Source organism: Toxotes jaculatrix, chromosome 3 (genome assembly GCF_017976425.1).
Source record: "Toxotes jaculatrix isolate fToxJac2 chromosome 3, fToxJac2.pri, whole genome shotgun sequence".
Taxonomy (NCBI): Eukaryota; Metazoa; Chordata; class Actinopteri; family Toxotidae; genus Toxotes; species Toxotes jaculatrix.
Window position 1 is genome coordinate 18,659,181 of NC_054396.1, and position 26,390 is coordinate 18,685,570.

The 26,390-nt window shown below is 43.2% G+C and overlaps 2 protein-coding genes across 2 annotated transcripts in view; both read right to left on the bottom strand.

The window, feature by feature from the left end:
- skib (v-ski avian sarcoma viral oncogene homolog b) overlaps positions 1 to 16,449 on the bottom strand; it is a 32,603-nt gene extending 16,154 nt beyond the window's left edge. Inside the window, exon 1 of the mRNA XM_041034657.1 lies at positions 15,182 to 16,449. Coding sequence (XP_040890591.1) covers positions 15,182 to 16,075 — 894 coding nt within the window. The 5' untranslated portion in view covers positions 16,076 to 16,449. The remainder of the gene's footprint in view (positions 1 to 15,181) is intronic.
- A 2,086-nt stretch (positions 16,450 to 18,535) lies between these two features.
- Positions 18,536 to 25,132, bottom strand: tmem51b (transmembrane protein 51b). Its single transcript, XM_041033788.1, has 3 exons — positions 24,860 to 25,132; positions 20,137 to 20,574; positions 18,536 to 19,769 (listed from the first exon to the last, which is right to left on the bottom strand). The coding sequence occupies exons 2-3, from the start codon at positions 20,559 to 20,561 to the stop codon at positions 19,316 to 19,318; spliced, it is 879 nt and encodes a 292-aa protein (XP_040889722.1). The 5' UTR covers positions 20,562 to 20,574; positions 24,860 to 25,132; the 3' UTR covers positions 18,536 to 19,315.
- Positions 25,133 to 26,390: the final 1,258 nt, after the last annotated feature.

Genomic DNA, 26,390 nt, shown 5'->3' on the forward strand with positions numbered 1-26,390 from the left:
TAAGCTCTGACTCAACAAACAGAACTCCACAAAATACCCATTTCAGCGCCAGGGTTTTCCCCCCTCGCCCAGCTTTCCTGCAAACCCTGCCCGAGACGGCTTTAAAACAGAGGCCGAATGATCGCACTGACCGTGAATGAAGACACATGCTTGGAATTAATCAGGACACATATGTGACATGCTACAGAAGAAATGTGCAGGGAAAAGGCCCCTGCTAAGCCTCAGGTGCTCCATAGGTTCAGGCTTTTTGCGAGCCAGAGCCATGACAAGTACAGTACAGTAATACATGCAGCAGCTGGGTACAGTTAACCTGAGGGAGCCTTGCTTAAAGCAACAGCAGGTTCAGAACAAATACACCGGACAGAGCATTACGTAAAAGTCTGTCTCTCTCTTGGTGGGCTGAGCTGGAAGGACGCACGCGCTTTGTGACCCTAATGTAGCTGCTAAAGGGGAAGGCAGGCCAGGGATTAGTGCTGCAGGCAGGCGCAGGCCTGAGAGGGCAACATAATGTGTGTAACTATGTAATCTCCATTGCTTTTCACCGGACAGCAAATCTCTGAGACCTGCAGGCTGGACACTGACAAGATAACCTACAAGCGACTCATTACACAGAGTGCTGCCAAAAATGCAAACAGGCTTGTGATTAATACTCTGAGGAAGCTGGGGATAACATACCCGTCTTTATTCCTATATTCATGCTTTAAGAAGTCACTTTCTTTTTTCATTCATGGCCGTCATTTACTGTTAAAGACAAAGTTATTTGAAGGAGACTGAAGGAGTCCTCGTCCTCCCACCACCTGTCCTTGAATCATACTCATTGCTTAGCGCGCCAGGAGAGGATTTAGTTCACTGCTTTCTCATTGGTGAACCGTCAACCTTCTTGTCTTGACTAGTTAAGGCCATTCCTAAGAAAACAGGACATGTCTGCTAAACTGTAACATAAGACAACAGTGAGCTAGGCCGCAGTTTCAGCTGCTGTCGAGCAGCTGTAAGGCTGTGCTAGCATGTGTGGTTGCTCTCAGTCTTACAAGGCTTTTAGAGGCTTCACCCTTGCAAAAACACAGAATCAAACAAAATTATCCTTTATTTGTTGCATATAAGGTCATTGCAAAGGGGCATGGGAGGCTGCCAACTTTTCTCTTTGCCTCTCCCGCACTCCCCGTCTACCTCGTAGTGAGCACAGAGGAGTATGCCACAGGGAGGGGAGGCCCTACACAGGAACTCAATAATAACTTTCAGCAGTCTAGCCAGGAGGCTGGAAGCCCAGACTGCAGCTGTTCCCTCCTGTCTTCGTTACTCCCTCCGCACAGCCCCACGCTCCTCCCTTCACCCCCCTCCTCCTGCTGGCCTGTGTCTGCTCCACAGGACTGATGCATTCTGCAGACAGGCCAGCGCTCTTAAAGAGACACAGGCCACATTTTTATCCCCTGAATCACTGCAGTGGACGGAACCACTAAAGCAAGAGCAGAGTCCCTCATTTCCAGCCTCTCAATCAAGGGCCCAGTGCTTTATTTCACTCCTTTTCTCAGTGCTTGAGACGCTGACATGATGCAAAATGTGAGCGAATAAACAGGCCAAAGTATGTTGAGAGGCTCTCAGTGAATCTCTGGCTGGAGTCTTTCACTGCGGCTGCTTTTGAAGGTGCCTTTGAAGCTGTCTTCAAAGTTTGTCAAGTGCAATCAGTGTTCTTGGCAATATAAGTATATTTAATACAATTGTCATGATAATTTTTGGAGACACTCCATTAAACTTAATAATAAGGACTCTGAAGTGACACTGACACCACTGTGGGTGCTGCTAAATAAATTGCCTCCAGATTATGTGTCTGCCTCTGGGAAACACAGAAACTAGGACTGCAACTAGTAATTATTTTGTATCATCTCTAATAGATTCATCATTTGGTCAGCTTGGTCTGTAAACTATCAGAAAACTGAAAAAAAATAAATATAAAAAATCTGTCACAATTTGCTAAAGTCCAAACTGATGTCATCAAATGCCCAACAGATCAAAACCCAAAACTAACCATAATGTTAAACAGGGGACAGCAGCAAATTCTCACATTTTAGAAAACGAGACCATCAAGCATTTCTACTTGACAAACGGCCTTAAAGATTAATCAATTATCAGAATAGCTGCCAGTATATTTTCTATTGAGCAACTGTCAACTGATTGTTGGAGCTCTAATAGAGACAAAGCATCAGTTCTCCATTCACTCCTGCTGGGTTTATTTTTCAACTGTAACAAGTGAAAAGCTTGTCCTTGGTGTGTAAAATGTTGCTGATTAATTTTCTGCACAATGAAGTGAGAAAACTAAATGCAAGATAAATCAGAACCTCTCTGAGTTACTGTTGTTTTGATCTTAATTAGTGAAAACCCCTACCTTACAGTTTCTGTTCCTCGTGTTTTATGAGTTGAACAGAGCATACACCACTAAACAGTGTGTGACTGAGCCTGGCCATGTTGAGCTCTATACCACAGCAAGGAAATGATTAAAAATTTAATGGAGTTGAGTGACACAGAAACCTACAAGGGCGTGCCTGCCAAACACGCTCTCATTCTCTTGCTGTCAGCACTTTTCTTCTCTTCATATACAAACTGTGTGAAGCTGCAGAGGGTCTGAAAACCGAGCTCCAAATTGGCAAGAGAGAGGTCAATATAACTAATTTATATAACAAATACATTTTTTTACACTTATTTTTTATTATAAGGATTCATATGGGGAACATCAAATATACTTTCACAAGATTAAAGTGGGTATTACAGAGCTCCATAACCTTCTATTATCTAAATATCTTGAAGGGTCTAAAGGGTTAACACATCTCAGCTGCAGAATAACAAAAGATGAAATCTCTATGGGAGGTATCAGTGCCAGAGTCAGCAAAGCAGCCCAGTCCTCTGCAACGATAACCCCATTCTGGAAAACCTATAAGGCTGAGCATCCAGCTTCAGATGGACCAGACAGCTCCAACTCAGGCTCTTAAAAACTGGAGAGGAAATCTGCCAGCAGAACATAACTAAGACTCTCAGGAGTGTCTTCATCTCTGAAAGCTCCATGAGAATCTCACTGGCCTCAAACTCCAGTATTTTCATGGCTTAACAATGTTGTTATTCCCACTTAAGTCAGATGTGAAAACAAAATAAAAGCCACCACCTGACTCTAAGGCTGTATCTGGACAAAAAAGAGAGAGCCTGGATCTGTAGCCGTACAAAACAACTTACTGTTCGTTGCTCTGTGGTGTGGAGGGTGCTTTGAGACAGTGACACATACCCAAGCAACACCAAGCCATTGAATCACCAGTGTTTACGCAGCCACATAATTCTGCACCATCTGTAGGACTCAGGTCTGATCTTCTGCATAGCACAACAAGCTGACGGCAATGCAACAACAAGAGGACGCACACTCAGTGAGCTGCAGTCTTCTGAAACACAAATACAGCAAGCTCACCGAATCAAAAATAAAGATCTCATTGCCCAGAATATATCTTTATTCACAGCAGTGGTAACGGCTTCACAGCGACATTCTCTCCTTTGCCCTCGAACTCTGAACCAACTGTCACCTCCTTCACCTTACGAGGCAGATGCAGGATGAAAAAAAAAGGCAATGAACTTCTGACCTGTCATTCAGACTGCAGAGGAAGCTTTGCAGCTTGGGGGCAACCAGAGTCCACCATCCACTCTGTCTCTCCTCCCCTCAGTGTCTCACCCTACCATCCCATAAACCCCCACTAAAAACCTCCTGCTCCCCCTTTTATGGCTGCCAGATGGTGGGGAGGCCTCCTTGCCTCTGGACTTGCCTCTCCAGTCTAGTAAAACCAGTTGACCTCAGCAACATAAAAACTGCTATTTATGAAAAGGCTTGGAACAAAACACACAAACATCCTGCCACTGAAACAATCAAATGCCATCTCATCTCCCAAAGAGCCCTTTTACAAGATGAGAGTAGGACAGCAGAGACAGCAGTGGAAGTGTACCCCTGCACTGGGGCTGTGTTGAAGTCCAGATGTAGCGACTACACCCAGGTACATTTTTTTTTTCTGTGTAAAACGGTTTTATTTGCGTGCCTTGGGTGTGAGCGCAGGACTTTGGCAGCGTCTAAATTTCTCCCTGAGAAACGGAAAAGCAAAACAAACAGAGCCGTCTGCATTCAGGTCGAAGCTGAACCGCAGAACCACAGTCTGGCCTGCGGTTCACAACATTCTGTTCCAGCACTGACTTCACCTAAAACAAACACTCTCAAGACCCATCCACCTCAGCCAGAGGGAGAGGAATCTGAGAAAAAGTTTAGATTTGAACTCCATTAACAAATCCCCTCACTCACACTTCTGCTTCTCTGACTGATGTTTTCACCAAGTGCTGGGCAAAAATCTTTTCATTCACTTGTCACTTGTGTAGGAGTTGTGCCCTTTGACGGCATGCTCAGACTGAGTCCAAGGTTTGAGAGTGTGCAGAGTTGGGTGGGAAACAGGGTTAAAAGGCCACAGATTGCCTCGTTATAAAAGAGGAGTCCAATCAATGGCTTCCTTTTACTGCAAATCAATTTAAGTGATTATCTGCTCTTCCAATAACAACTTTCTTCCCCCTCTGCTCACCTCAGATGGCCCTCCTTTTTTTTCCCTTCCTTTATTTGTTCTACCAGTTGGAATCAACCATTTATGTCCTGCAATTCAACCTGACCTCCAGGCAACCCCTGGCATGGCTACCTAAGCCATTAGGGTAGCTGTGACTGTGGGTTATTAGTGTGATAAAAGTTTACTGTCCCTCTAGCGACTCTGCACGGCTGCTGTTTAACGCCTCTGAGGAACAAGTCTATGGGACCTTTCACACAGCAGATTGGCCACGAGGGCATTTGGTCGGTAGGCCAACTCACAAATACACCTCAGGGTGAAATATTTAATCCAGACAAGTGACAAAAGAAGCAAAGACAACAAACAGAATGTAAGAAGCACTGAGCAAACCAGCCTACATCCAAGTCAGGATGATGAATCAAACTAGAGCATCCCCTGTGCCTTGGCTTTGTGAAAATATGTAGACAAGAGGGCTTAGGGGGGTGGTGGTTGTCTGTGCTATGTTTTCTCCTGTGCGGCAGAAGTTGTGGGCAGCCGAGCTAACTGCAGCCTCAGCACTTCTCTCCATATTCTCCAGTTTCAAGCCAAGAGAGAGAACAAAGGCAGAGAGCTAAGCTGCTGCAGAGGTAATGAGGACAGAGGCATGCAGCACAGGAGTGTGTGCCCTCAATAACGAGTGCTGCTGCAGTCTATGATGGAGTCCTGTTGGACAGCAGGAATAAAAATCCATGCAGCTGCTCCGAGCAGCCACTCCGCCTGTAGTCTACCCACAGACAGCAGTAACTGACTGACTGCAGCCCACCCCTTTTTACACTGCAGCTCTGTCTACCACAAAATGGAAACCACAGTGTGACTGGAATTTGCTTGGAGACACGCTGAGATCCATGTAGTGAGACTGTAAAACTCCATTAAAGCTGTTTATTCCATTGATATACTTAAGCAACAAATTATCTAAGAGTGGCAAAATGTTTTTAGCTGTTAAAGTCATTGCAAACAGATCTGTGGTTTCATTACATTAAAGCAAAAAAAAATAAAGACAGCAAAGAATACGTTTCAGTGCAATGTAATAAAAATGTTACCATAAAAAGCAGTCGATGTGACAGAAGAATCAGTTCATGTGAAGCTGATACTAATAATGCACTGACAAGAAATCAACCAGAATGTGTCAGATGGCAGAGCTGAGTTTTCACAAATGACACAAGCGCAGATTCCTGACAATGACAAACACTGTGAGCTGTGGTGCGAAGACTATGAAGAAGAATGGCGCAGCAGGGCAGAGAATTGAGGAAATCCACATTATTGCTAAAGGAGAATCCCAATTAAACTTGAGGACACACCCTTTATCCAGAGCATCAGCCAAAGTCTGTACCCGACTTTCCAGCTCCCCAGTTGGAATCAATAATGTGATTAAGACGGAAAAAGCGTGTGAAAGGAAGAATTTTACAGGCAAAATAAAACTTGGAACAGAGATAGAAAAACTCTAAAAGGAGAAGCATGTCTTCCGGAGATGGTATCCATTATACACTTAAAATCTTTCTGTATGCCCAAACAATGCTTGGTCTCTTTTTAATTTTTTTTTTAATTTTTTTTATTTTGCAGTTTCAAAGTGTCATGAATGACATGTTCAGCTCTGCTTTGCTGCTCTGGCAGGCTGAGATCCATTTTGCGACAGAAAACATTTAAAACCATGCATGTTAGAAAAAACATTAACATGCAAGAAAAAATAACTAATTATAGTAGTCATACATCGAACTGGTAATATAAGTATTCCAACATTATTTACCCCAAATGTCTTTAATTTTGAAGTCGGAGGCATTCCACAGAAAGGCTGTTTTGGCAGCTCTTGGCTGTAAAGCTATGTCAGTGCTGGTCCATGCCAGCCCCACCCCATTAAGGCCGAACCCTGCACATCATGTGTTTCCACTTTACCGATAGGGTGGAAATGACCTCAACGCAGTAAAAGATGACAGGGGTGCTAGCGCTGTTCACCAGATGTGAGCAGAAAGAGAGAGAAAGAGGAGGAGAAGGAGGAGGAAGAGGAGAGAAAACCATTCGCCTGAAGAATTTACTGCAAACCCCCAAGGAGCCCTGTGATTGAGGGTTCAAGTCAAGCTCCAGAGGTTCCTGCTGTATCTCAGCGGCACTCAGGGAGCACATACCCTTTTGGCCTGGCCAGACACACAACAGCACGCATACGCATATACATGTGGCCATGCACGTGCGCACACAAACATACATCCCAAAAACCCCACTGTCATTCCACTGCACCTGCTAGAAACACAAAAGCCACTTCCTCCCACTGTGTCCGGCCAAGCCCCTTTATCCCATTTAGTGCAGCCTGCACCACAACAAAGGCAGAGAAATTAGGGAGCTGCGTTGATGATAGGGCGACTAATCTCTTTGGAGGGACTCATTATATCAGCAGCCTGTACAGTTCAGCAGCTGAAAGGGGTGAATTAAATTTGGACATGCAGAGATGGGTGTCTTTGTGAAGATGAGCGCACCAACAATGCCCTGTTATTACCTCTGGAATAATTCATACATTCCATATGGGACAGATGCCCCGACCAGGGCATCTTCTCTGCATTTGATTTAACACATTCAACTGACACAAGGTCACAAGTGAATTGATTATCTCTAAAATGTGTTTGTTTTGTGTTATAGCCATATTTTCGAGCTCAAAACTGTCATGTAATCTTCATTATTTTTTCTAAGCCTCTCTTGAGTAAAGGGCTTCAATCAAAGGTCACATGATCTTAAACTAAAACACCTGTGCAGCAGATTAAGGCTGTTGGCGCCAAAAGGAGAGGTGATTACTTAGTTTTTGATGATAATCTGAAAAGCAGCTTGACGTTTTTTTAAGATGATGTGTGTACTAGCTCTTCGCTTGACACCGGTCATATACTGCTTAAGACACAAGGCTTTTAATAGTCCCCTCGTTATAGGATAAAGGGTGGGCCTGCTCTATTTCAGGCCATGGCTGTCTGTCTGCGCTCGTCGACTGGCTGGAAATAAAGCCAGACGCTTGTCAACTCCACAAGCGCAGGGAGGCAGGTGGCCCTGCTGGGCAGCCGGCACAGCGAGCACAGTGCGGGGCAACCCTGAAACTATTAGACACCTGCAAAAAAAGGGTGTGTGTGGGGGGTGAGGGCAGAGGTATCCTCAGCATGTGAGCAACCGTGGCCCATTTGTACGCCTGTCTTTATAAATGTAGACCGTGCTGTATTGATACAGAAATAAAGAGAGAGCGGGGTGGGGCAGGTGGCTAACTCTTTAGCGAGTTGCATTTGCAGAGATACAGTGTGCTCTGCTTTTGAATGAGGTAGTAAACAATACTAACAAGGTCAAAGAGGGAAAAGGGTCCACCTGACCAGATGATGCTGTGACAAAGAGTGACCATGACGGATCCCGGGGTGACTGTAATACTGAATAAATAACTCCCCCCCCCCTCACTGCAACAGAGTCTGCTAGGACAGCTGTGCTGAATTCATTTGATACGGGTGCCTGCTGACAATGCTGCATTGCTCCATCTCTGCAAGAAAGCATGTCGAGCTCGTCTGAAGAGCGCACAGAGGCTTGCGGCTTTTCACCAACACTGAATGACTGTTCGGCTACACCACCCAAAGCTCTGACCCCTGCGAAAACTAAGCTAAGAGAAATAAACGTTCTTGGGAGTTGGACAGTTCAGGGCTCTACAGCACGTGCAAATTGTCAGAGAAAAAACACGGTGCCCTTAGATCAGATTTTGAGATGCAATGTCCTGGCGGCACAGCAGATACATGAGATGACCGCCGTCTGTAATAGCACACAGCAAAACAGGAGAGAGCTGAAAATGTGGATCCCACTCATTTGTTCATTTAGCGGGCTCTTGAAACGAGCCAGGAAAAGGAGATAGAGGCTGCTTATGAGGTCATCCTGACAAAGTAGCACTACCTCTCCATTTCTATCTATCTATCTATCTATCTATCTATCTATCTATCTATCTATAATAATAAAAAGAAGACTAAAGATAGACGGTGAGTTTTCATCTCTTCAAAACGAGACAAGCAGCCCTCACACCCCTGGAACAGCACAGTGATACCATGTGTGGCGTATGTAGGCCAGTCTGAATACAGACTGATACAGCATGTGCTCACTACAGTGGAGGTGGAGATCTAAGTATAATGCAGTGTGAGGGGGAGTGCAGTAGGAGATTTCAGTGGAGGAGAGGAGGAGAGCCAGTGTCTGTGTCTGTGTATGTGTGTGTGTGTGTCCTACAGGGTCGAGGAGGTGTCAAATGGAGGAGGTGAGCGATGGTGGTGGGGCAGAGGAGGTGTCAGACAAGGAGGTCTCAGTGATGGAGAGGAGAGCTTTATACAGTGCTGACCTGTGGGAGAAATGTGTGTGTGATGCAGAGTGGTGGAGGAGGAGTTGGTGGAAGGAAAGCAGCAGCAGGAGGTGGAAGAGGAGGAGGAGGAGGAGGAGGAGGAGGAGGAGAGACTCGTCGAGTTACAGCGTGGAGGTCACAATGAAAGAGAATGGGCAGTGAATGGAGGAGAGTGAGGTCTCTGTACTGTAAGAGGTCTATGCACTGTGAGGTCTGTGCGTACGTATGTGTGTGTGTGTGTGTGTGTGTGTTCTGGCGCGCTTCTTTGAGCCCACCAGCCAGAGAGCACGAAGTTCTTATTTAGCACAGGAAGAGCAGCTCTGCTTAGCAACCACAGCCGCCCTCCAATCACAAGCGTACGGAGCAGACTCCAACTGAGGGCGAGTCCTTTCTGAGAGCGTGTGGAGTCTGAGAGAGGCCTCAAAATGTTGAGGTACACACCTGCCCACACGCACTAACATACACAAAACAGGTCTGTAATGCAAACTATTTCTACAGGACGGAGCTCTGGGCTTTTCTGTCACCAGCAGACAAAGACAAGAGAGCATTCGTGCCCCTGTGTGTCTCCTGTGTTTCGCCGTCTTCTGAACTCAGCTGAGAATTCAAAGTTAATCTAAACCATCCTAATCCTAAAATAAATTATGCATATCCCAAAGAGCAAGGGAGTCGTGTAAATCCCTAAAACATTCATTCTCCTTTTCCCGCAGCCACAGACAGCACTGCACAGCAACTTGGCACCACACCAGTTGCAAGTGAACCGATAGCGGCACCCGATTGTGATCTGCTAGCCATCAAAACAGGAAGCACGAACAAGATTTGGACCAAATGCTGTCTGAACACTGAGCAGTCTGTTTGGTTTAGCTGCGTGAGCTAATCCTCCTGATAGCTTTGGAGGTGGTCGGTGGGCGGATTGTAGGCGAGAGCAGCATGCCGATTTGTCATATGGCACCAGCAGGGCCTACTTCTGCTCTGGCTGGAGCTCCATTAGCACATCTCCAATGTGGTCTAACAGTTGTGTAGCTTAGAGCTGCAGGTCATTAAGGAGAGACAGAGTGAAAATTTAAGGGGATAAATATTGTAATTCTGCGTGTGTCTTTGGCCTCTAAAGTCTCATCAGAAACGCACTTGAATTGGTATGTGCAATTGCTCTGTTGGTTTCTCCATGTAACATACTCTCTGCAGTATATCTAATTCATGCTCTAATTACAAAATTCCAGAGGGACCAGTTATAAATTGTGAAGATGCTTTGAGTGGGCCAGAGAAGGAGGAGAGAGTCCATGGCTGACATTCAGTCTATCTGTGTTCCTGAAGACGCTGTCCAGAGAAGATGACGGTTTTGATGTGCACTGTGGTCCCTGCATTCCAGGAGTTATGTAGGATTATCAGAGTTTAAACCCCCCTGACTGCAGCAGATTAGTAGCTCAGCCAGCAGCAGATGCAGACTCCAGGATTTCCTGTCTCTGCACCAGATGGGCCTGACTCTTAATCACAGGGCTGGAAATCAGGAGGTGATCGAGGAGGAATTGATGATGATTGTGGAATAACACTCACCCAATTCAGGCATCTGTTCTGCCACTAACGGACCGACTGACTGGCTTGTTGACTGCAGTCACAGCCAGAGCTCATCTCCTCTCTCATCTCATCATCACTGATCAACACAAATCATCCTCCTCCCTCACTCCACGAGTTATACAAGAAGTCTTTCACACATTAGCACTGTGCTGTGTCATCGAGGTTTAGAGAGGAACGGAGCGAAACACTGTGCACTTAAAATGATCAGAAATAGAGGCAATACTTTATACTGGCGTAATATGGATGATGTAATACATGAGATGATTGTCTGAGATTTTTGTTATTTACTGTGAATGTGAATTTCCTGAAAAAAAAAAAAAGATTCAGTTTGATGGCTGCATACAGTGAAGTCCTTACATCTTTTCTCCAACCCGTACTTGCAAAATAAGTATCCTCTATTCAATCACTTCTCAAGGCCCAATTTTTTAAAAAGACTTTCTGATGCTTACATTTTACTATGCGTATTTGGTCTTTTTTTTTTTGCACTTGTAATTAGATTATGATAAGAGCTACATTGAAAAACCAAATTATTAACCTCATCTTTTGAACACAAAGCAGTAAAATGAATGAGGAATGCTTCACTAAATACTTTTGGCCAACAATATTGTGCTATAAATACGCTATTTGTCTATGTTTAGATTTGCCAATATTGTGCATCTGAACATAAACATATTTGTGAGGAGGTAAAGTCATAACCATCACAGTATTAAGGATATTATCTGATAATATCAATATATAAGAACAATATAGAAAATGTATGCATAATCCCATATACACCCATGATGGGTTTTCAAAGCAATTAGACCAAAAAGACCAAACTTTTCATATGTGTAAAAAAAGACATTCAATTACTAATTTAATGTTTAATTTTAATTAATCTTGCTTAGAGTCATTAATTTGGACAATAGAAATTTGTAGAATGATCATATCATCACTACATGATGACAATAATATTGAATTATTATCCAGCCCTATCTCTATCAGACATGCAGACACCACTACAGGCTCCAGTCAGTCTTCGAGCACATAGCCAGTAAAGCAGTGACATGGCAAACTCACAAGCGTGGATTTCCCACCCTGGGAGAGCCTGGGGGTTACAGACCTATCCACACAGCACCTAAAGAAACAAGGCACTAACAAAGAGAAATGGCTGCACTTCACAGCCTCTGAAAGCCCGACCCTCAAACAAAGGAGGCGGCAGGTCTTTAGCACACATCACCCATGACAGAACCCCAGCTGACACCCTTTTAACATGGGGTCACTCCAGCCAGAATGAAGGCCACAACCCCTGGGAGCTCCTGACACCCCTTTGCCTTGACACGCCGTCCCCACTTTGGCCAAAAACCTCTGTCCACTACTCATTGCAGAGACAAGATGATGGTCTTCTGGGAGGGGGGGGGGGGGGGGCTGGTCAGTGGGGATTTGGGTGCCGGGTGGGGGTGCAACTCAGGCAACTGCTCTCAAAAGAATGATTTTTTAAAGTGAAGGACAAGTAAGAGAAGGTGAATTAAAGCCAAGCTACAAACAACCAAAGACATGAATGCTGCCCACAGCATAAGTTTTATAAATATGCTAAGCCTGAGCCAAATGAGACTGACGCCATGTTTATCTGGGTGATGTGGGTTGGTTGGGTCAATGCTGGCTGGGTCAACGCTGGACAGACAGGCCCATCAAGGACCAAAGAGATGCACCATGTCAGCTTTCAGGGCTTCCCAGAGGTCAGCAGACAGATGGGAATGGAAATGAGCCGGCAGTGAGCTCATTTTAATCTGGCCCGCACAGCTGATCCAGTCATTACACTCGCCTGTTTACATGCAAACACACTCATATACTCGCTATACATAAAGACACCCACGTACAAGTGCAGATTTACACACAGCTACCTGAAAGAGAAAGGGGTAGAGAGACACATTTCATTCATTCATTCACTTTTAATAACAGCTAAGAACTAAAAACACACAACCCTACACCCTTCGATACACACTTGATTGGTTTGCTCCAGGTTTGAGGCTAATTTCATCGAGTGAGGAGAACAATGGGATGAGAAATAGCATAAATTGGCCTCAGTTGAATGGCTTTAATATCCATTCCATTAAGGAGGGCCTACACAGTTCTCCAGAGCCCCCTTTAACTCTCTACTCAGTCAGATGACTGATCGCATTGCCCTCACTTCTTAGGGATTTTTTTTTTTACAGTTAATGCTCAGAAGTATTTGACTTTGGCTTAAAAAAAACAAGTTTTTGCAATTCCAATCCTCTTTCTTGAAGATTTAATGCTAATCATAAAGTTAACATTTGAATTATTACACGCAAGGTTCAACACAATGGAGCAAGTTATTTGAATTCAAAGTTCAGGTTTCCATAAAATTTACATTTTTTGCCAGCGCGTCCATTGTTATAATCGTCCAGGATCTCAAACAAAAAAGCAATAAAACAACAATGTTTGATTGGAAACCAAGCTGCGGTAGAGGAGTGTTTGTTATCTGTCCACTGTATATCCCTCCATCCTTTATCAGACAGCCATCTGGTCAGTGGACTGGACACAAGGGCATGTGATTGGATGGTGTGAAAAGAATGGGGGTAGGCTGGGTCAGTGTCTTTGGGGAAAGGTCAGGGGTTATGGCCTTTTGACAACACATGTCAAGGCCTGGCTCACACACCCTACATCTTCTGAATGAGAGTGTCTGCAGCCTGCTCTCAGCAATCTGCCCTCATCTGCACATTAGGCAAAGGGCTAAATGACCAAATGCTGGATTTGATGCAAAACAGACACAATGGTTCACTGGTCTCATTCCCTCCTCTGATCCGGCTTCTGCTTTTGTGAGGAGGCTGCAGTTTTTCAAAAATGACTGCTTTATGTTTCCCATTCTACATTCACAGTTTAGCAATAAAAACTGGAATAAATCTAAATCACACTCAGATCTCTCCAGAAAACTCCACTTCAAAACTATTCCACAATAAAATACATGCTCCATCAACAATAATCTTCTCAGCATCTTCTTTGGGGACGAGCTGTATCTGCACCAAGCACCTGGTACAGTAGATGAGGTGGGAGTCTAGACAGATGATACAGGCAGAGGAGGTAACCTTTGAGGCTCTTGCTTATTAATAAAACACTCTGACATCAGAGGGAGGCTGAGGCAGACTGATAACACTGAGTTTTTGTTTCATGGGTAAGCTGAGCCAAGCGCGGTCTGCGAGCCCCCGACTGGCCTTTCAGCAGCTTGGCCTGTCAGGCTGATGTATGGGAGAGTGCTGGTGTGCAGCTCCCCGAGGACCAGGCCCTGTCTGCTAACTGGGACACGACTGACAGTGAACCACAGCAAACACGCACTGCCCCCTCCAACACGCTCTCTTCCTGATGCTCAGGCCATGTGTATATCACACACACTGAAAGACTGTCAGCGCAGGACTCACCATTTTAAGAAAATATATAACTCACAGGTGATACATCAAGACCTGCTGACTGCCGTTAGGAAGAAATTAGCCACAGGTGCGAGCATTTTTTTTATACAGACATTTCTGGACTGTACAAAGATTTTGTCAGGGGTCTGTGTCCAATTCCTGAGGAAAAATGATATAAATTAGCTGCATACACTGCATTCAACAGCCTGGCGTAAAATGTTTCTTAATTGAAAACAAAAACAAGCAAGATCCAATCAATATAACCTCATCTCTTCAAACACCGACAACCTTCCTTTTGTTGTCTTTTTCAAACATGTCTCTATGAGCCAACAACATTTCTTGAGGATTTTTTAAAAGAGAGTACTGAGGTTTCCCTGTGAGACATCTCCTGGCTCCTGTTCATGCTGGAGCAGCACCATGGAGATGCATACAGAGATGTCCACTCATTAGCAGAGTCCCACACAACAGCTGCTCTGTGACGAAGGAACAGCCACTTCGTCTCCTGGCCCTTTGTCCATACTAAACATCTCTGACCCACGCAAGGAGCCTGGAAGGCGAGACAACACACACACACACACACACACACACACACACACACACACACACACACACACACACACACATCTTATCCTATCCTGTCCAGTCACTACCCCTTCCTTCTCTTTCTCACACACACACATTTCCATATCCCAAACCTCATTAAACTCTTATCCCCTTCCCCACCTCATGGCACCATAATGGGCTCCCCTACCACCCTTCCCCTTCTCAGTCTAATAAAATATATCATCAGGACTCCATTTATCATAATGCAGATGCCCTTGGGTAACCCTGGGAGAGGGGGATGGATGGGGGAGTTTTAGATGATGAGAGGGATGCTCAGGGGTGTTAGCTGATGGTTAGAGGCTTCACTGTCACCTTTTTCAGACATATATGAGGTGAGTGTGGGTTTACATGAGGTGTTTCACAGTGAAGGAGCAGAGGGGACAGACACAGAAAGATGCGATGAGACATGCGATTTGCATTATAACTCTGTTGGGGGTCCCTAATAAGACTGGCAACACTTGCGAAAGATACAAACAATCAATCAGAGTAGACAGAGAGAGGCCTAACGAGAAGGAAGCCTTTTCAGAATTAATGTTAGCCTAATTAATGCTGATGCTGTACTAGGCCTGGGGCGGTTGAAATATCCACATATACAAACACACAAAACACTGTAGAATTCCTCAAAGACAGCGACTGATGGTAAATAAAAAGGTGAAACAGATCAGACTTACTCTGCAAGATTTACTGGACAGCTTGCTCGTCAGATCATATTTTCCTTTTAACTCTTTAAGCAGCTGCTCCAGATGACTCTTCTCCTCTTTTCCGGTGTAGTCCGGGTCTAAGAGCACATAGGCCCGCCAGTTGGCGGAGTCGAACCCCCAGTGGACTGTCCGGTTCTCGAGTCTCTTGTGACTGTGGACCACAAACTTGTGAGGTGGAAACATGAGCCTGCAGTCCATGCACTGGATGCAGGCGGCACTCGGGCCGGTGTACAGTTCCGGGACAAACAAGCCTTTACACCGGCCGAAACATTCATGATAGACTTTGAAGCTCTTCTCGGTTCGCTCCAACTCCAGGGAGCCTAACTCCTTGTTGCAGTGAGGGGGGTAAGTACCGCCGTAGATGAGAGCGTTGCAAAGGCGCTCAGCATCCGTCTGAGTGATCAGCCCACAGGACGGAGCCGAGAAGGGCAAGATCCCGACCACCTTGAGGATCTCCAGCTGGTCAGCCGTGCACCTGGAGCAGTAGATGTGCAGGTCGTCGCACACCGAGTTGATCTGCTGGAGCGAGAAATCTCTCAGGACGCTGTTAAGTATCTGCGGCAGGCACAGTCGCTTCTCGCCGCCGACCACGAAGCAGGAGATGGGCTCCCGCTCCAGGACCGTCTCGCACCTCTCCGTGGAGCGGTCGGACGGGATGAAAAGTGGACCGGACATCACCGGAGGTGTCTGTGCCGGCAGGGTGAGCATAATCTCTGCGGATTTCCCATCTTTACCGAAGAGTGAGTCCTGGTGCCACCGAGCGGAAAACGCCGCCGGTCCACCGAGAGAGCGCATGGAACTCAGATGAAACTGCTTCAGAGTTTGTTGAAGTCCGGGATGAGGCTGAAAGCTCGTACCCTCCATGTTGTCGCCGGTTAGAAACGAGAGTTCAAAACTCAAAATGAAAGCTGAATTTGACTTATCGGATCGGGCGTCCTCAGCATCCGGCTACACGCTCAATAACGCGCATTTCCATGTCACCGGAGAACCTTCCCAGCGCGTCCATTCAGAAAACTGAAGGCTGCTGAATTCATAGGGGCAGTTCCTGTAAGCAGACGCAATTAAAGTCGACAACTCCGAGACTCAAAACTCGTATTATCCAACGCACAATCACCGGTTACTATGTTTCTATGCGCTCCTGTGGTTTTACGCACTCCAAATGTGCGCCCGAAATATGCCTCGTCTGCTCAGTCTGGCGTACTCTCAGTCTGTCTCCCCTCTCACTCAATGTGTGAGGCGCTCTCTCTCTCCCTCTCTCTCTCCCTCTCTCTCTCTCTCGCTCTCTCTCTCTCTCGCCCTCTCTGTTTGTTTGTGTCTGGTTCAGTCATTGAATCCCAGCCAGGAATGTGACTGACTCCCCGGGCTGGCTCTTCCCTCAGCCAGCTGTTCCTCCCTCTGCTACATGGCAGCTGCACATGGAGGAAAAAAAAATCCTTCTGAACCGAGGCGAGGGTGGAGATTAGGAAAATATAGTTGATGCTGGAAATATAAAAATAAACTTTGCTGCTTCAAATGTTTAAGCGTCACAGATCAGCATTTTTGTCTTTAGCAAAAACTTTTTCTTGAACATTTAAATTTAAAATGAGATTATCTAGAATATACAGTATGCATTTCCTATTGAAGGTCAATCTGAAACAGCTGAAACATTCAGTAATGGAAAGTAATATTCAGTTTACACAGTATTGAGTGGTGAAAAGAAACTAAGGGGGTTACATTTACTCAAGTACTGTAATTACTCTACATATTTGAGGTTCTCCACTACATTTTGGAGGGAAAACATTGTGCTTTTTTTTTACTCCATGTATGTGACAGCTTTACTTTACAAATCAAGAATTTACAAATAAAACAAATGATCAGTTTATGATGCAATGTTACAGACTAAACTACCCAACAGCATATTAAATAGATAAAACTAGCTCCACTTTGATCAACATTTAGTGCTACTAGCACATTAATGCATCAACATTAATAATAAACTACTGTGATATGTAACAGTATATCACTCAGTGGAATTTGTCTGTACTGAATACTGAATACATTTGATATTTTAAGTGCATTTTGATGGTAGCACTTCTTCCTAAAGAACATTCACATGCAATGTTTTCCCTTTTTTTGATCTATACAAATTTAAAAGAACCTTAAGTTTAGGTATACATTTTGAGTGCAGAACACCCCAGATATTATTAGCATCACCACACAGATAAATTATTTTACACATCAGAGAATTTAAAACTTGATACTCTGTGACAGAAACTCAGAAAATAATTATTTTCACTAAACCGAAAGCTGTTACATAGTTAAAATAACAGTAACAGCTAGGTGTGTACATTAAAATGCAATATACCAGTGTGCTATGGTGCTATAAGCATGGACCGAAACAGGCAACTTGTGTCGAATGCATTAGTTATACAGTGTATATTGTTCATAGTTAGTAGTTCATAGTCTTATTGTACCTTTACAACTGTTTAAAATCACAGTTAAGCATCACTATAATGATAACATTCAGTGAGTCTTCTTTGAAATTCAAAGAGTCATTTTGAGCACAAGTATGAAGAGAGCAAAACATTTATTACCACAAAAAAACAGTTGTTTCTGATGAGTCATTTTTACCCAGTTACAGATGAACTATGCATCTGAGGGTTAAATGACACAGTCAAAAATGGAAATATAAATTCCATACCTATATTAGATGATATATAACAATAAAGCCTATATAATCTGTGAAGCTATAGTGTTGAGCCTGAAATTCATCAAGAGGCCCAACTATGTTCTTCACATTGATTTTCACACTGACAACACTTCCCCTCACTCATACATCAGCAATAATTTTACACTTTGCACAACTGTTCTTATTTGTCCTCAGCAAAGAACCTGTTCAGTTTAGATGCAAGAACACTGGAGCAAAGATAATCTGACAGCCCTCTATTCACCTACCCTTTTTAACCACTGGGGGTCGCTAAATATTATACACATGGAAATCGATGCAAAGGTAGAGAGTCAAATTGGGACTTAACTATTTAAATACCTGGAGAGTTTGTCATGGTGACAAAATATAGTAAAAGAACAATGTAAACATCTACAGTTGGATTTTATTAACTGAAAGTACAAAGACAATATTTATCTCTTTCAAAATAAATACACCTCTATTGAACTTAGAGCATGCAAATGACAAAAATCATCAGAAAATGCAGCAAAAACTCATTTGAGTGGCACCTGTGGTGGTTTAATTTGCATTTAGTAGGTCTACTTGTTTTTACTGATTTTGGCATTGATGTATTATGATGACTGAGTACTTAAAGCTGAACTCAATTTCACTGACATCTGGGCAACAAAAACATAAAACCTAGACTTGATTCTAAATGAAACAGAAAAACATTTATTCACCACTTTTTTTTTTTAACATTTAAACACTTGAAGCAAGGCATGCTTAATTACCAATATCCCATCCCATACTAGAAGATTCAGTAGTTTACCTCTGGTTTTCTTAAAGACAAGGCTTTTAAAAACAACTTACAAAAAACATTCAGGAAGAAACAGTTAAGTCACAAAATTTTGACCTCAGTGCATTTTCTTCACTTTGAAATCACAGAAAGGTGATCCATCTGATAATTAGGATACTTAAGACCACTGAAAAACCTCCAAGGTAATTAGTTTCCCTTTCCTCCCTTTGAATCAAAAGATATGGGTTCAAAATTGTCCCAAACTAATCAGACTCAAAATACAACAACAACAATAATAATTCCCTGTAAAGTGAAACACATGTCACAGTTGGCTATTAAATTAAACTGCAAGCCTGTCCTATGTTTGAAAGTGGCTATGGCATGATTATTAGGTCTATGTGAAAGCAGAACCTTTTACATAAACCTAATAATGAATTAGAACAGAATAAATATCACAAGCTTCACTGATAGAGATTCACTTGAAATATTCTTATTTCAGGAAAGACTCTGCTCGGCCTACATCACGCTGCTCGCAGCCACAGTTAACCTATTTAATACCAACCTTGAAAATGGATTTTTCAAAAATGTTATCATTAGTCCATTTAACACAGAGATATTTTTATTCATCAGGAACAGGCAATAAGGGAGACATAAGGGAGAGCTCTTACTGTAATTCAGGCATCTTACTTTCATACTGCGGTGGCGGAGTGATGGGTTCAATGGTGACTGGATTCTGAGTGGGGCTGCGGATTTGGAGACGGAAGTCCTTCAGGTGCAGTTTGTCTGACTTGATCCTCCTCACCCGCAGTGGCCGCAGCAAACGGCTGGCCCGGCTGCTGCTGCGGGTGGGCAGGCTGGGGTTTGATGTGATGGCAGGATGGTCAGCCTGGGGCTCAGCAGCAGGTTGGGCAGGAGCCGGTGTGGGATCATTAAGAGGGGTGTTCTCAGTGGGATTGTTCGTGGGCTCTGTTCCCTCATTTTCCACGGCTGCTATGATGTCCTCGTAGGACGGCAGCTGGGAGGTGCTGTGGCGAAGGTTACTCTGACGGACGGGGTAGTCGCCACTGCCAACGACCTGCTCATAGCTCGGCACGTCATACGTAACTGGATCAGCAGCTCTGAAAAAGGATGAAAGAGCTGACCCTCAGTGAGAATGCATCATATGACAACTTCCTGCTCCATGAGACAGACCCTAGATTTACAACTACATGTTTTATCAGCTAATATGTGAACAGCAAATAAATGATTATAGCATTTTCAAATAATTTTGCTGGCATAGATTTTTGTTTGTGCAAAAATGAAAAGTTGACATTAGGACGTTCATTCATTCCTGGGTCAGGCTTTATATATTCCAGTTTGAAATGGTTTAATTTCAATTTATGCGCCATACATTTCCAAATATTCCAAACCTGAGAAGAACAAGAAGTTCTGAGAGCTAAGTTAAAATCAAAGTATAAAACAGAAGCAAAATCGTAAATCGCTCACGGCTCTTCCTGTTGCCCAGCCACATGGTCCATGAAGGGGACTCCCGTTGCCACTGGCTGGTTATTTCTGTTGCTTGCTCTCCTCTTGTTCCTCACACCGAGGCAAATGGACAAGAGCAGCATGGCTGCTCCAACTCCAACCAGCACCATAGCGACTGATGAAGACTTTGTGTTGTCTGTTTTCTCTGCATCTCCATTCCCACTCCCAGGCCCTGTGGTGGAGTTGCCTGACGATGGAGTGGGGGAATCACCTGGGGCCTCTCCATCCATGGGTATCACGGTCCACACAATCATGACAATACCCAGTGCAATGAGTCCGACTCCCAGGGCGCATAGGGCATAATGGGCGCCTGAACCAGTGCCCTCTGAGCTGGAAGACCTGCTGGGACGGTTGTTGGCGCCGCATATACCTCGACTGGAACACATCCTGACGGAAAAACTGCAACAGAGATGACCACCCATACAGCAATAAGAGACCAGAAATAAGGAACCAACAAATTAATTCTATATTATTCGAGTAATGCAGTCAGACAAAAAAGTACTGTAGCCATACGGTACAACAGTTAAGCACACATGCTATATTTTCCTGGTTGCTATGCTGACTCCTGCAGGGAGATTGTTTTCCTCTGGTTTGTGCTTCTTTTGTTTAGAACACTTGCTTACAACTGTAAAATCATGCCACCACTGACGAAGTTTAATGCTGGTGCCAAACATCAGGTGCAAGGTGCATCAAAGTAAGGAAAAACCCCCCAACTCACTTCATGAGACTCATCTCTAACATCTCACAGCCCATATTAAACTTTGATAATCATTCTATTTGTATACTTGACAATTCAAGCCCAAAACCGCAAATTTGTCTTAAAAAGCTTTTCAACCTGTACAACCTAAGACCACCTTCCTGCTGCACCAATGCCTCATTAGTTATTATAACATCTATTTTACATTATGTTTACTTTGAAAGTGTCTTTCAATGTATTTTCATGTTCATTGAAATGTTGTATATCCCAGGCTCTGCTGGGGAGTTTGTGAGCTCTGAGAGAGTCCGTGTCCTTAGATTTGCTCCAGAGCATCACATGAGCAGAGCTAATCCTCCAAAAAAAAAAAAGCATTTATTGCGGCAAAAATCGATTTTATTGTTAAGGTAATGAATCTGGCTGTATCTGTTCATAAAGTATTTAATTTACGACTTGTATACTGTTCAAACATTCTGAGCAACAGGAGTAAGACAGAAGAAGAGCAGCGGCGTGGTGAGAAAACAGTTTATGAGAAAACAAGTGCAGTAGAAGGCCCGTGCATGTCTAAACATGACAAACATGAGACAGTATCAATGAGAGGAATGACTCACATTCAAAGAATGATGTGACACAAAAAATGGACATGGTAATGACAATGGTATTTAGCAGCATAACTACAATTTGTGCAAATACATTACTTAACATTTATAAGGAAATACACGGAATGATACGGATGATGATAGTAGGCCTCTGATAAAATCACAGCCAGACAGACAGGTAATAGACATAACATGAACACCTGTACAATAAAATGCAATTTAATACAAACGCCCTGCAAAATGCCTACTTCATCACTTGTGAGCCCATAATTTGTGAACTGTGCCTCTATGTGTTCATGTTATTCTGTCCCAGTGTATGTTAAACCAACAACAGCTGATTTTTTTTGGCCACTTGAGGACAGCAGAAAGAAGTTACGAACATAACACTGACATCCATCATTCCCTATTTTTCAGATGAACACTCGCTTTTAGCTCTATTTTTGGTCTTTACCGACTCCTGAAGGAAATATCTGGCTCTTTAGCAGGTCAATGCTCCACTATGTTCTCCAGCTAGCCACTCATTTTGCCTCTCTGCTGATTAGTGTTGGGCACGTAGTGTTCAATGGAAGTTTAGAGCTTTCTTTGCAGAAAACAGCTTCCTGCTGTGGCAGAAAAGAGCGCTATGAGAGTGGTGAAAGGGAACTTAACAGCTGAACAATGAGCTCTCTAATTCTCTGTAGGTTCATCACTACAAGTAACCAATTTCACACTGTCACATTGTCTTTTCATACACTGTTGTTACAAAGAAAAAGAGAAAATCAATTATAGCTGCTTTAAATGCAAACCCAAGAAATTCTTGTAAATAAAGTAGTGGGCTCTAACCTTTTTTTTCAGCTTGTTACCCTTGAGAAGCAAGCAATGTCTAACAAAGCAACCCCTTGTCTCAAGTAGCATATGTCCAGAAGCTGGGTGTAGTTAATCACCGTGACTACTCCTTCTCAGATTGTTTTACTTGGATATTTTTCTTTACAAGAAAAAAGGCACAATTATACAACACTCTGAAAAAAGTGAAGTAGAACAATTTAAATGTTGAATGCTGTACATTGCATGTAGCATTACGCCCACTTGTGGTCTACGACCAAATGTGACATCTTCAAAAGACTTTCATTTCAACATTTTCCTTTGCAAGATTTCATTTTCCTATGCACCTGTCCACCACAGGTGTCGCTTATTATTATCCCGTCCACAGTGATGGGCATTAGCTAGATAATAATAAGTGATTTTGAAACCCTAAACTCATATTGTGATATCAACATCTGAAGAAGGCATTTTGGTTATATTTAATTTCACCCGTTCTTGGTTCACACTGGAAACTACACAGCAAAACACAGTTCATATGCACAGACACAGACCAGATGAAACTGTTCAAGTGGTGAAGTCATTTTCTCAGGCTTGTTTGAGACTAAACTTTGGTTTCAGTCAGCTCCTTTCATGGCAGGACAGGATATGCAAATGTACACTTTAGGGCAAGTATCCAAGATGACATGAGTGATAAATAACTTAACCTTTGCTTATGACTTGCGAATGCAAGAAATATGCTGTTTCAGCAAAACGTGAACTTGTTGAGACTTTGTAGCTCTGGTTTAAAGAGTTTAAAGATAAATGCATCATACCATTTCAGCCTCTAGTAAAACCATCAGCTGCTGGAGGAACAGACTTCACACATTAAAAACATGTACTCTTCATTAATGATTTAATGGACCAAGTTCAAACATGTCAGCAGTCTGCATTAATGCCATTTAATTAGTCCAGCCCTTCACGCAGAGCACACGCTCTGCATGAGGACACATTGTGTCCTCTTGTAACAACCTATAAATGATGGGATAGTCAGGGAGGGTCAAATGATGTTAACACAGGGGGCCTGAATGCTGTGTCTGCATGACTCAAAGAGGCTGGGAGACATGCAGACTGCTAAGGATGGTAAAAATAATTGATCTTCGGTCTACTGGAAGATGTTATTGATACACCGACATCAGTATCACAGTGTATATCCTTATGATACTGAAGCAGGGGTTTCTGTCCTTTCCTGTATATATTTAACTCATCTGCTTTCTGCTAGTTCAGCTTTTTGTTACCTAATGACTCTTTGACATTGAAATGACTGCATACATGGTGTATGAGTTAAAGAGCATGAGACACAGCAATTTCAGACACACTATTTGATCTGAGCTGTCAGTAAAACTCCTTGGAAAGACTCCAATTCACCGAATAAATAGAGTAGGCAATACAGGCAATAACTTGATATTATTGTCTGCAGCCTTTCAATGGAGTTATATCGTGCCACAATTTTATGGCAAAAAAATATGTAATTTTAATTAATTATTCAGTACACACTGTGAAAATTAGCAAAGTATTGTCATTGTTATTCATTGTTTTTGTGTTGACAGGTTATTGTTGACTTTAGAAACAGCAGATGACAAAACAATCTCAACTCTGCAGGTGCTCAGAGGACAAGCTTCCACATCAGCAGTTCAGTGACATATCAGAAAACGCAATCTGGTGATTAGGACCGTGTGATATGAGCGAAAGCTCCAGAGCAAGCAGGTGCTGTAAGTGGACCTTGAGTTGGGATTGTTGTGTCAATCAAGGGTTTGATCTCGACTGTCTAACTACAGTGCAGATGCACTACGGTGCATCCATGGCTTGATCTCAGATGTGTGTAAAACTCTAAAACTGAAAGGAATTCAATGGATGAAAAAAGTGTTTCTGTGTTTTGTGAAATGATGCTGACATTCAGGGGTTACACCAACATCAGCATACACATACATAGGCAACTGTAGATGACTGACTTGCAGTGTACAGTGTCACATATTGAAGAATCGTGTGTATCCTACTGTGTTAATATCATCATCAAGGACAAAATGTGGGGTCAGTCTGAAAGAAAACATGACTCTAAATGCTGGCCTTCTGTGTCATTTCATGTCTGATTTTACTCTTTGTGCATTTAGACATCAAACTGTGCTGCAGGCCTGCTGGACAGCGTGTATGGGTGTGTCCTGTTGAACATCTGTGCATTTCCAGCATTAAAAAGCCAGTCCATCCCGTAAAGAAGCTTGGCCTAATTGCTATTTCTATTAGGCTACCGTCTGAGTAACATTAACAGCTCAACGAATGACACAGTTTTGGGGCGGAAAAGTGGTTACAAAATGGTGCAAGTCTGTCCTTCAGCCAGCGTGCAGCCTGGCATTCATAGTTTGTAAAGTAGGAAGGGACCTCAGAGGGAGGACCTGTCCCTTCACAGGAGCGACACAAGGAACCCAACTTACAAAGGACACTGCTCGGATTTAACTCCTCACAAAGAAAAGATCAGCACCCATCCGTGACATCTTAAATCGATAATGGTACTGGGTCATGATCTCTCGTGGTGAAGGTGATTTGAAAGAGGCCTTACCTTTTCACTGCTCAGGATCCAAGGACTTCCCTCTTCATCGGTGAGTTACCTGAATCACGCAGGTGTTTTCAGGAAGATCAGAGGCGGAGGGAAAGAGGAAGAAAACATAGACGCAACCGCTGACGTCCGGTTCAGCTGAGGGTTTTTGTTTCAGATTCACAGAGCGAATTTATTCCTACACGGTGTTTACCGCTCCAGGTAACAATATAGTTGACAGGAACTTTGTCCAAGTTGCAGCCGTAAGGAAACCTGCTCTCTCGTGCCTGTAAAGTGTGTCTGCGACCCGTTTTCCCCTTGGTCCTAGCGCTGCTCAAGTAAACTTCCTCTGTGGACAAATTAGTCACACAAGGACACTACCGGAAACAAGTGAATTGAAATGAAATACATTTGAATTAACATGATTAATCTTGTGGTTTAGTTAAGATTTAATTGACTATTAAAGCACATTTATAATTCTCAAAGTCTCGAAAACACATTCAGTTTGGTGCCACAATAGAAAAAGAAGTGCAGTAAATACTCACAATGACTAAACCATGTAATAGAGAATGAGAATTATTGACCAACAGTTTTGGCTATAATTCCAATTATGCAAATATCATTAAAAAAAATAATAACTAGCTCTTTTTGCAAACTGCATGCCTGATAGTGATGTGTGTAGGAAGAAAGCAACAGTTGTGACCATGTTCTGGGCAATTCAGATTCTCTGGCTCTGGTGCTTTCAGTCAAATCGCATGATCTTCCTCAGCAGATGAAATTGCCCAGTTAATTTTAGAAAGAAATAATTAATTAATTTTTAAAAATTTAAGACAACATTGAGAACAAGGAAAATTTTGACATACACCCCTCTGTGATTGGGCAAACTCTGCTGCTGAGGAAGTGGCAGTGGCATTTGTACTGGCAGAGGCCTGCCTGTTCTGTTTCTGATATCAGGAGCAGTGGTAACTTCTTCGATCCCCTGATCAGGAGAATAAATCTGGCTGAAAGCACAATGCTGCCCTATCATTACCACCTTAAGCAAGGTACTTAACACCCACCTGATGTCTAATGGCTCAGAACGTGGTTGTTTAACATTCAGTTATGGTCTGATTACGCTGAGTAGCACAATTTTCCATTTTAATTTTATTTCTGTCCTCCATATAATTGTACAGGGCAATTGGTGTTAATGTGTGTAAGACTCTTATTTTTTCTTTCTTATTTTTTATAATTTAAAATCTCACGCAGACTATATTTCATAATTTTTTTTTTCAACTCCATAAACAGGTCATCTATTAGCAAGCTAACGTTTGCTTTGTCAGTTAGGGTCAGCTACATAACAATCACAACAAGCAGTTACTGGGAATAAATATTTAACAAGGACATAAGGGCTAGTTTCTGTTGTGCAATCCGTAAACACTTATGTTGCAAGGAAGCATAATTGGAATTTAACAACAGCTGGTGCGGTAAAGGCAGTGTTGTACACAAATGCACACTTTCCAAAGTCATCGTGAGCAAATAACAAGTTTCAGCAGATAAACTTATTTAGTTAACACAG

What these genes read in the sequence shown, in the direction of transcription:
- tmem51b (XM_041033788.1), bottom strand. Translation starts at nt 20,561, where the DNA reads ATGTGTTCCAGTCGAGGTATATGCGGCGCCAACAACCGTCCCAGCAGG. An exon ending in GCTGGGCAACAGGAAGAGCC is followed by an intron (nt 19,770 to 20,136) that starts GTGAGCGATTTA and finishes ATCCTTTTTCAG; the next exon opens with AGCTGCTGATCCAGTTACGT.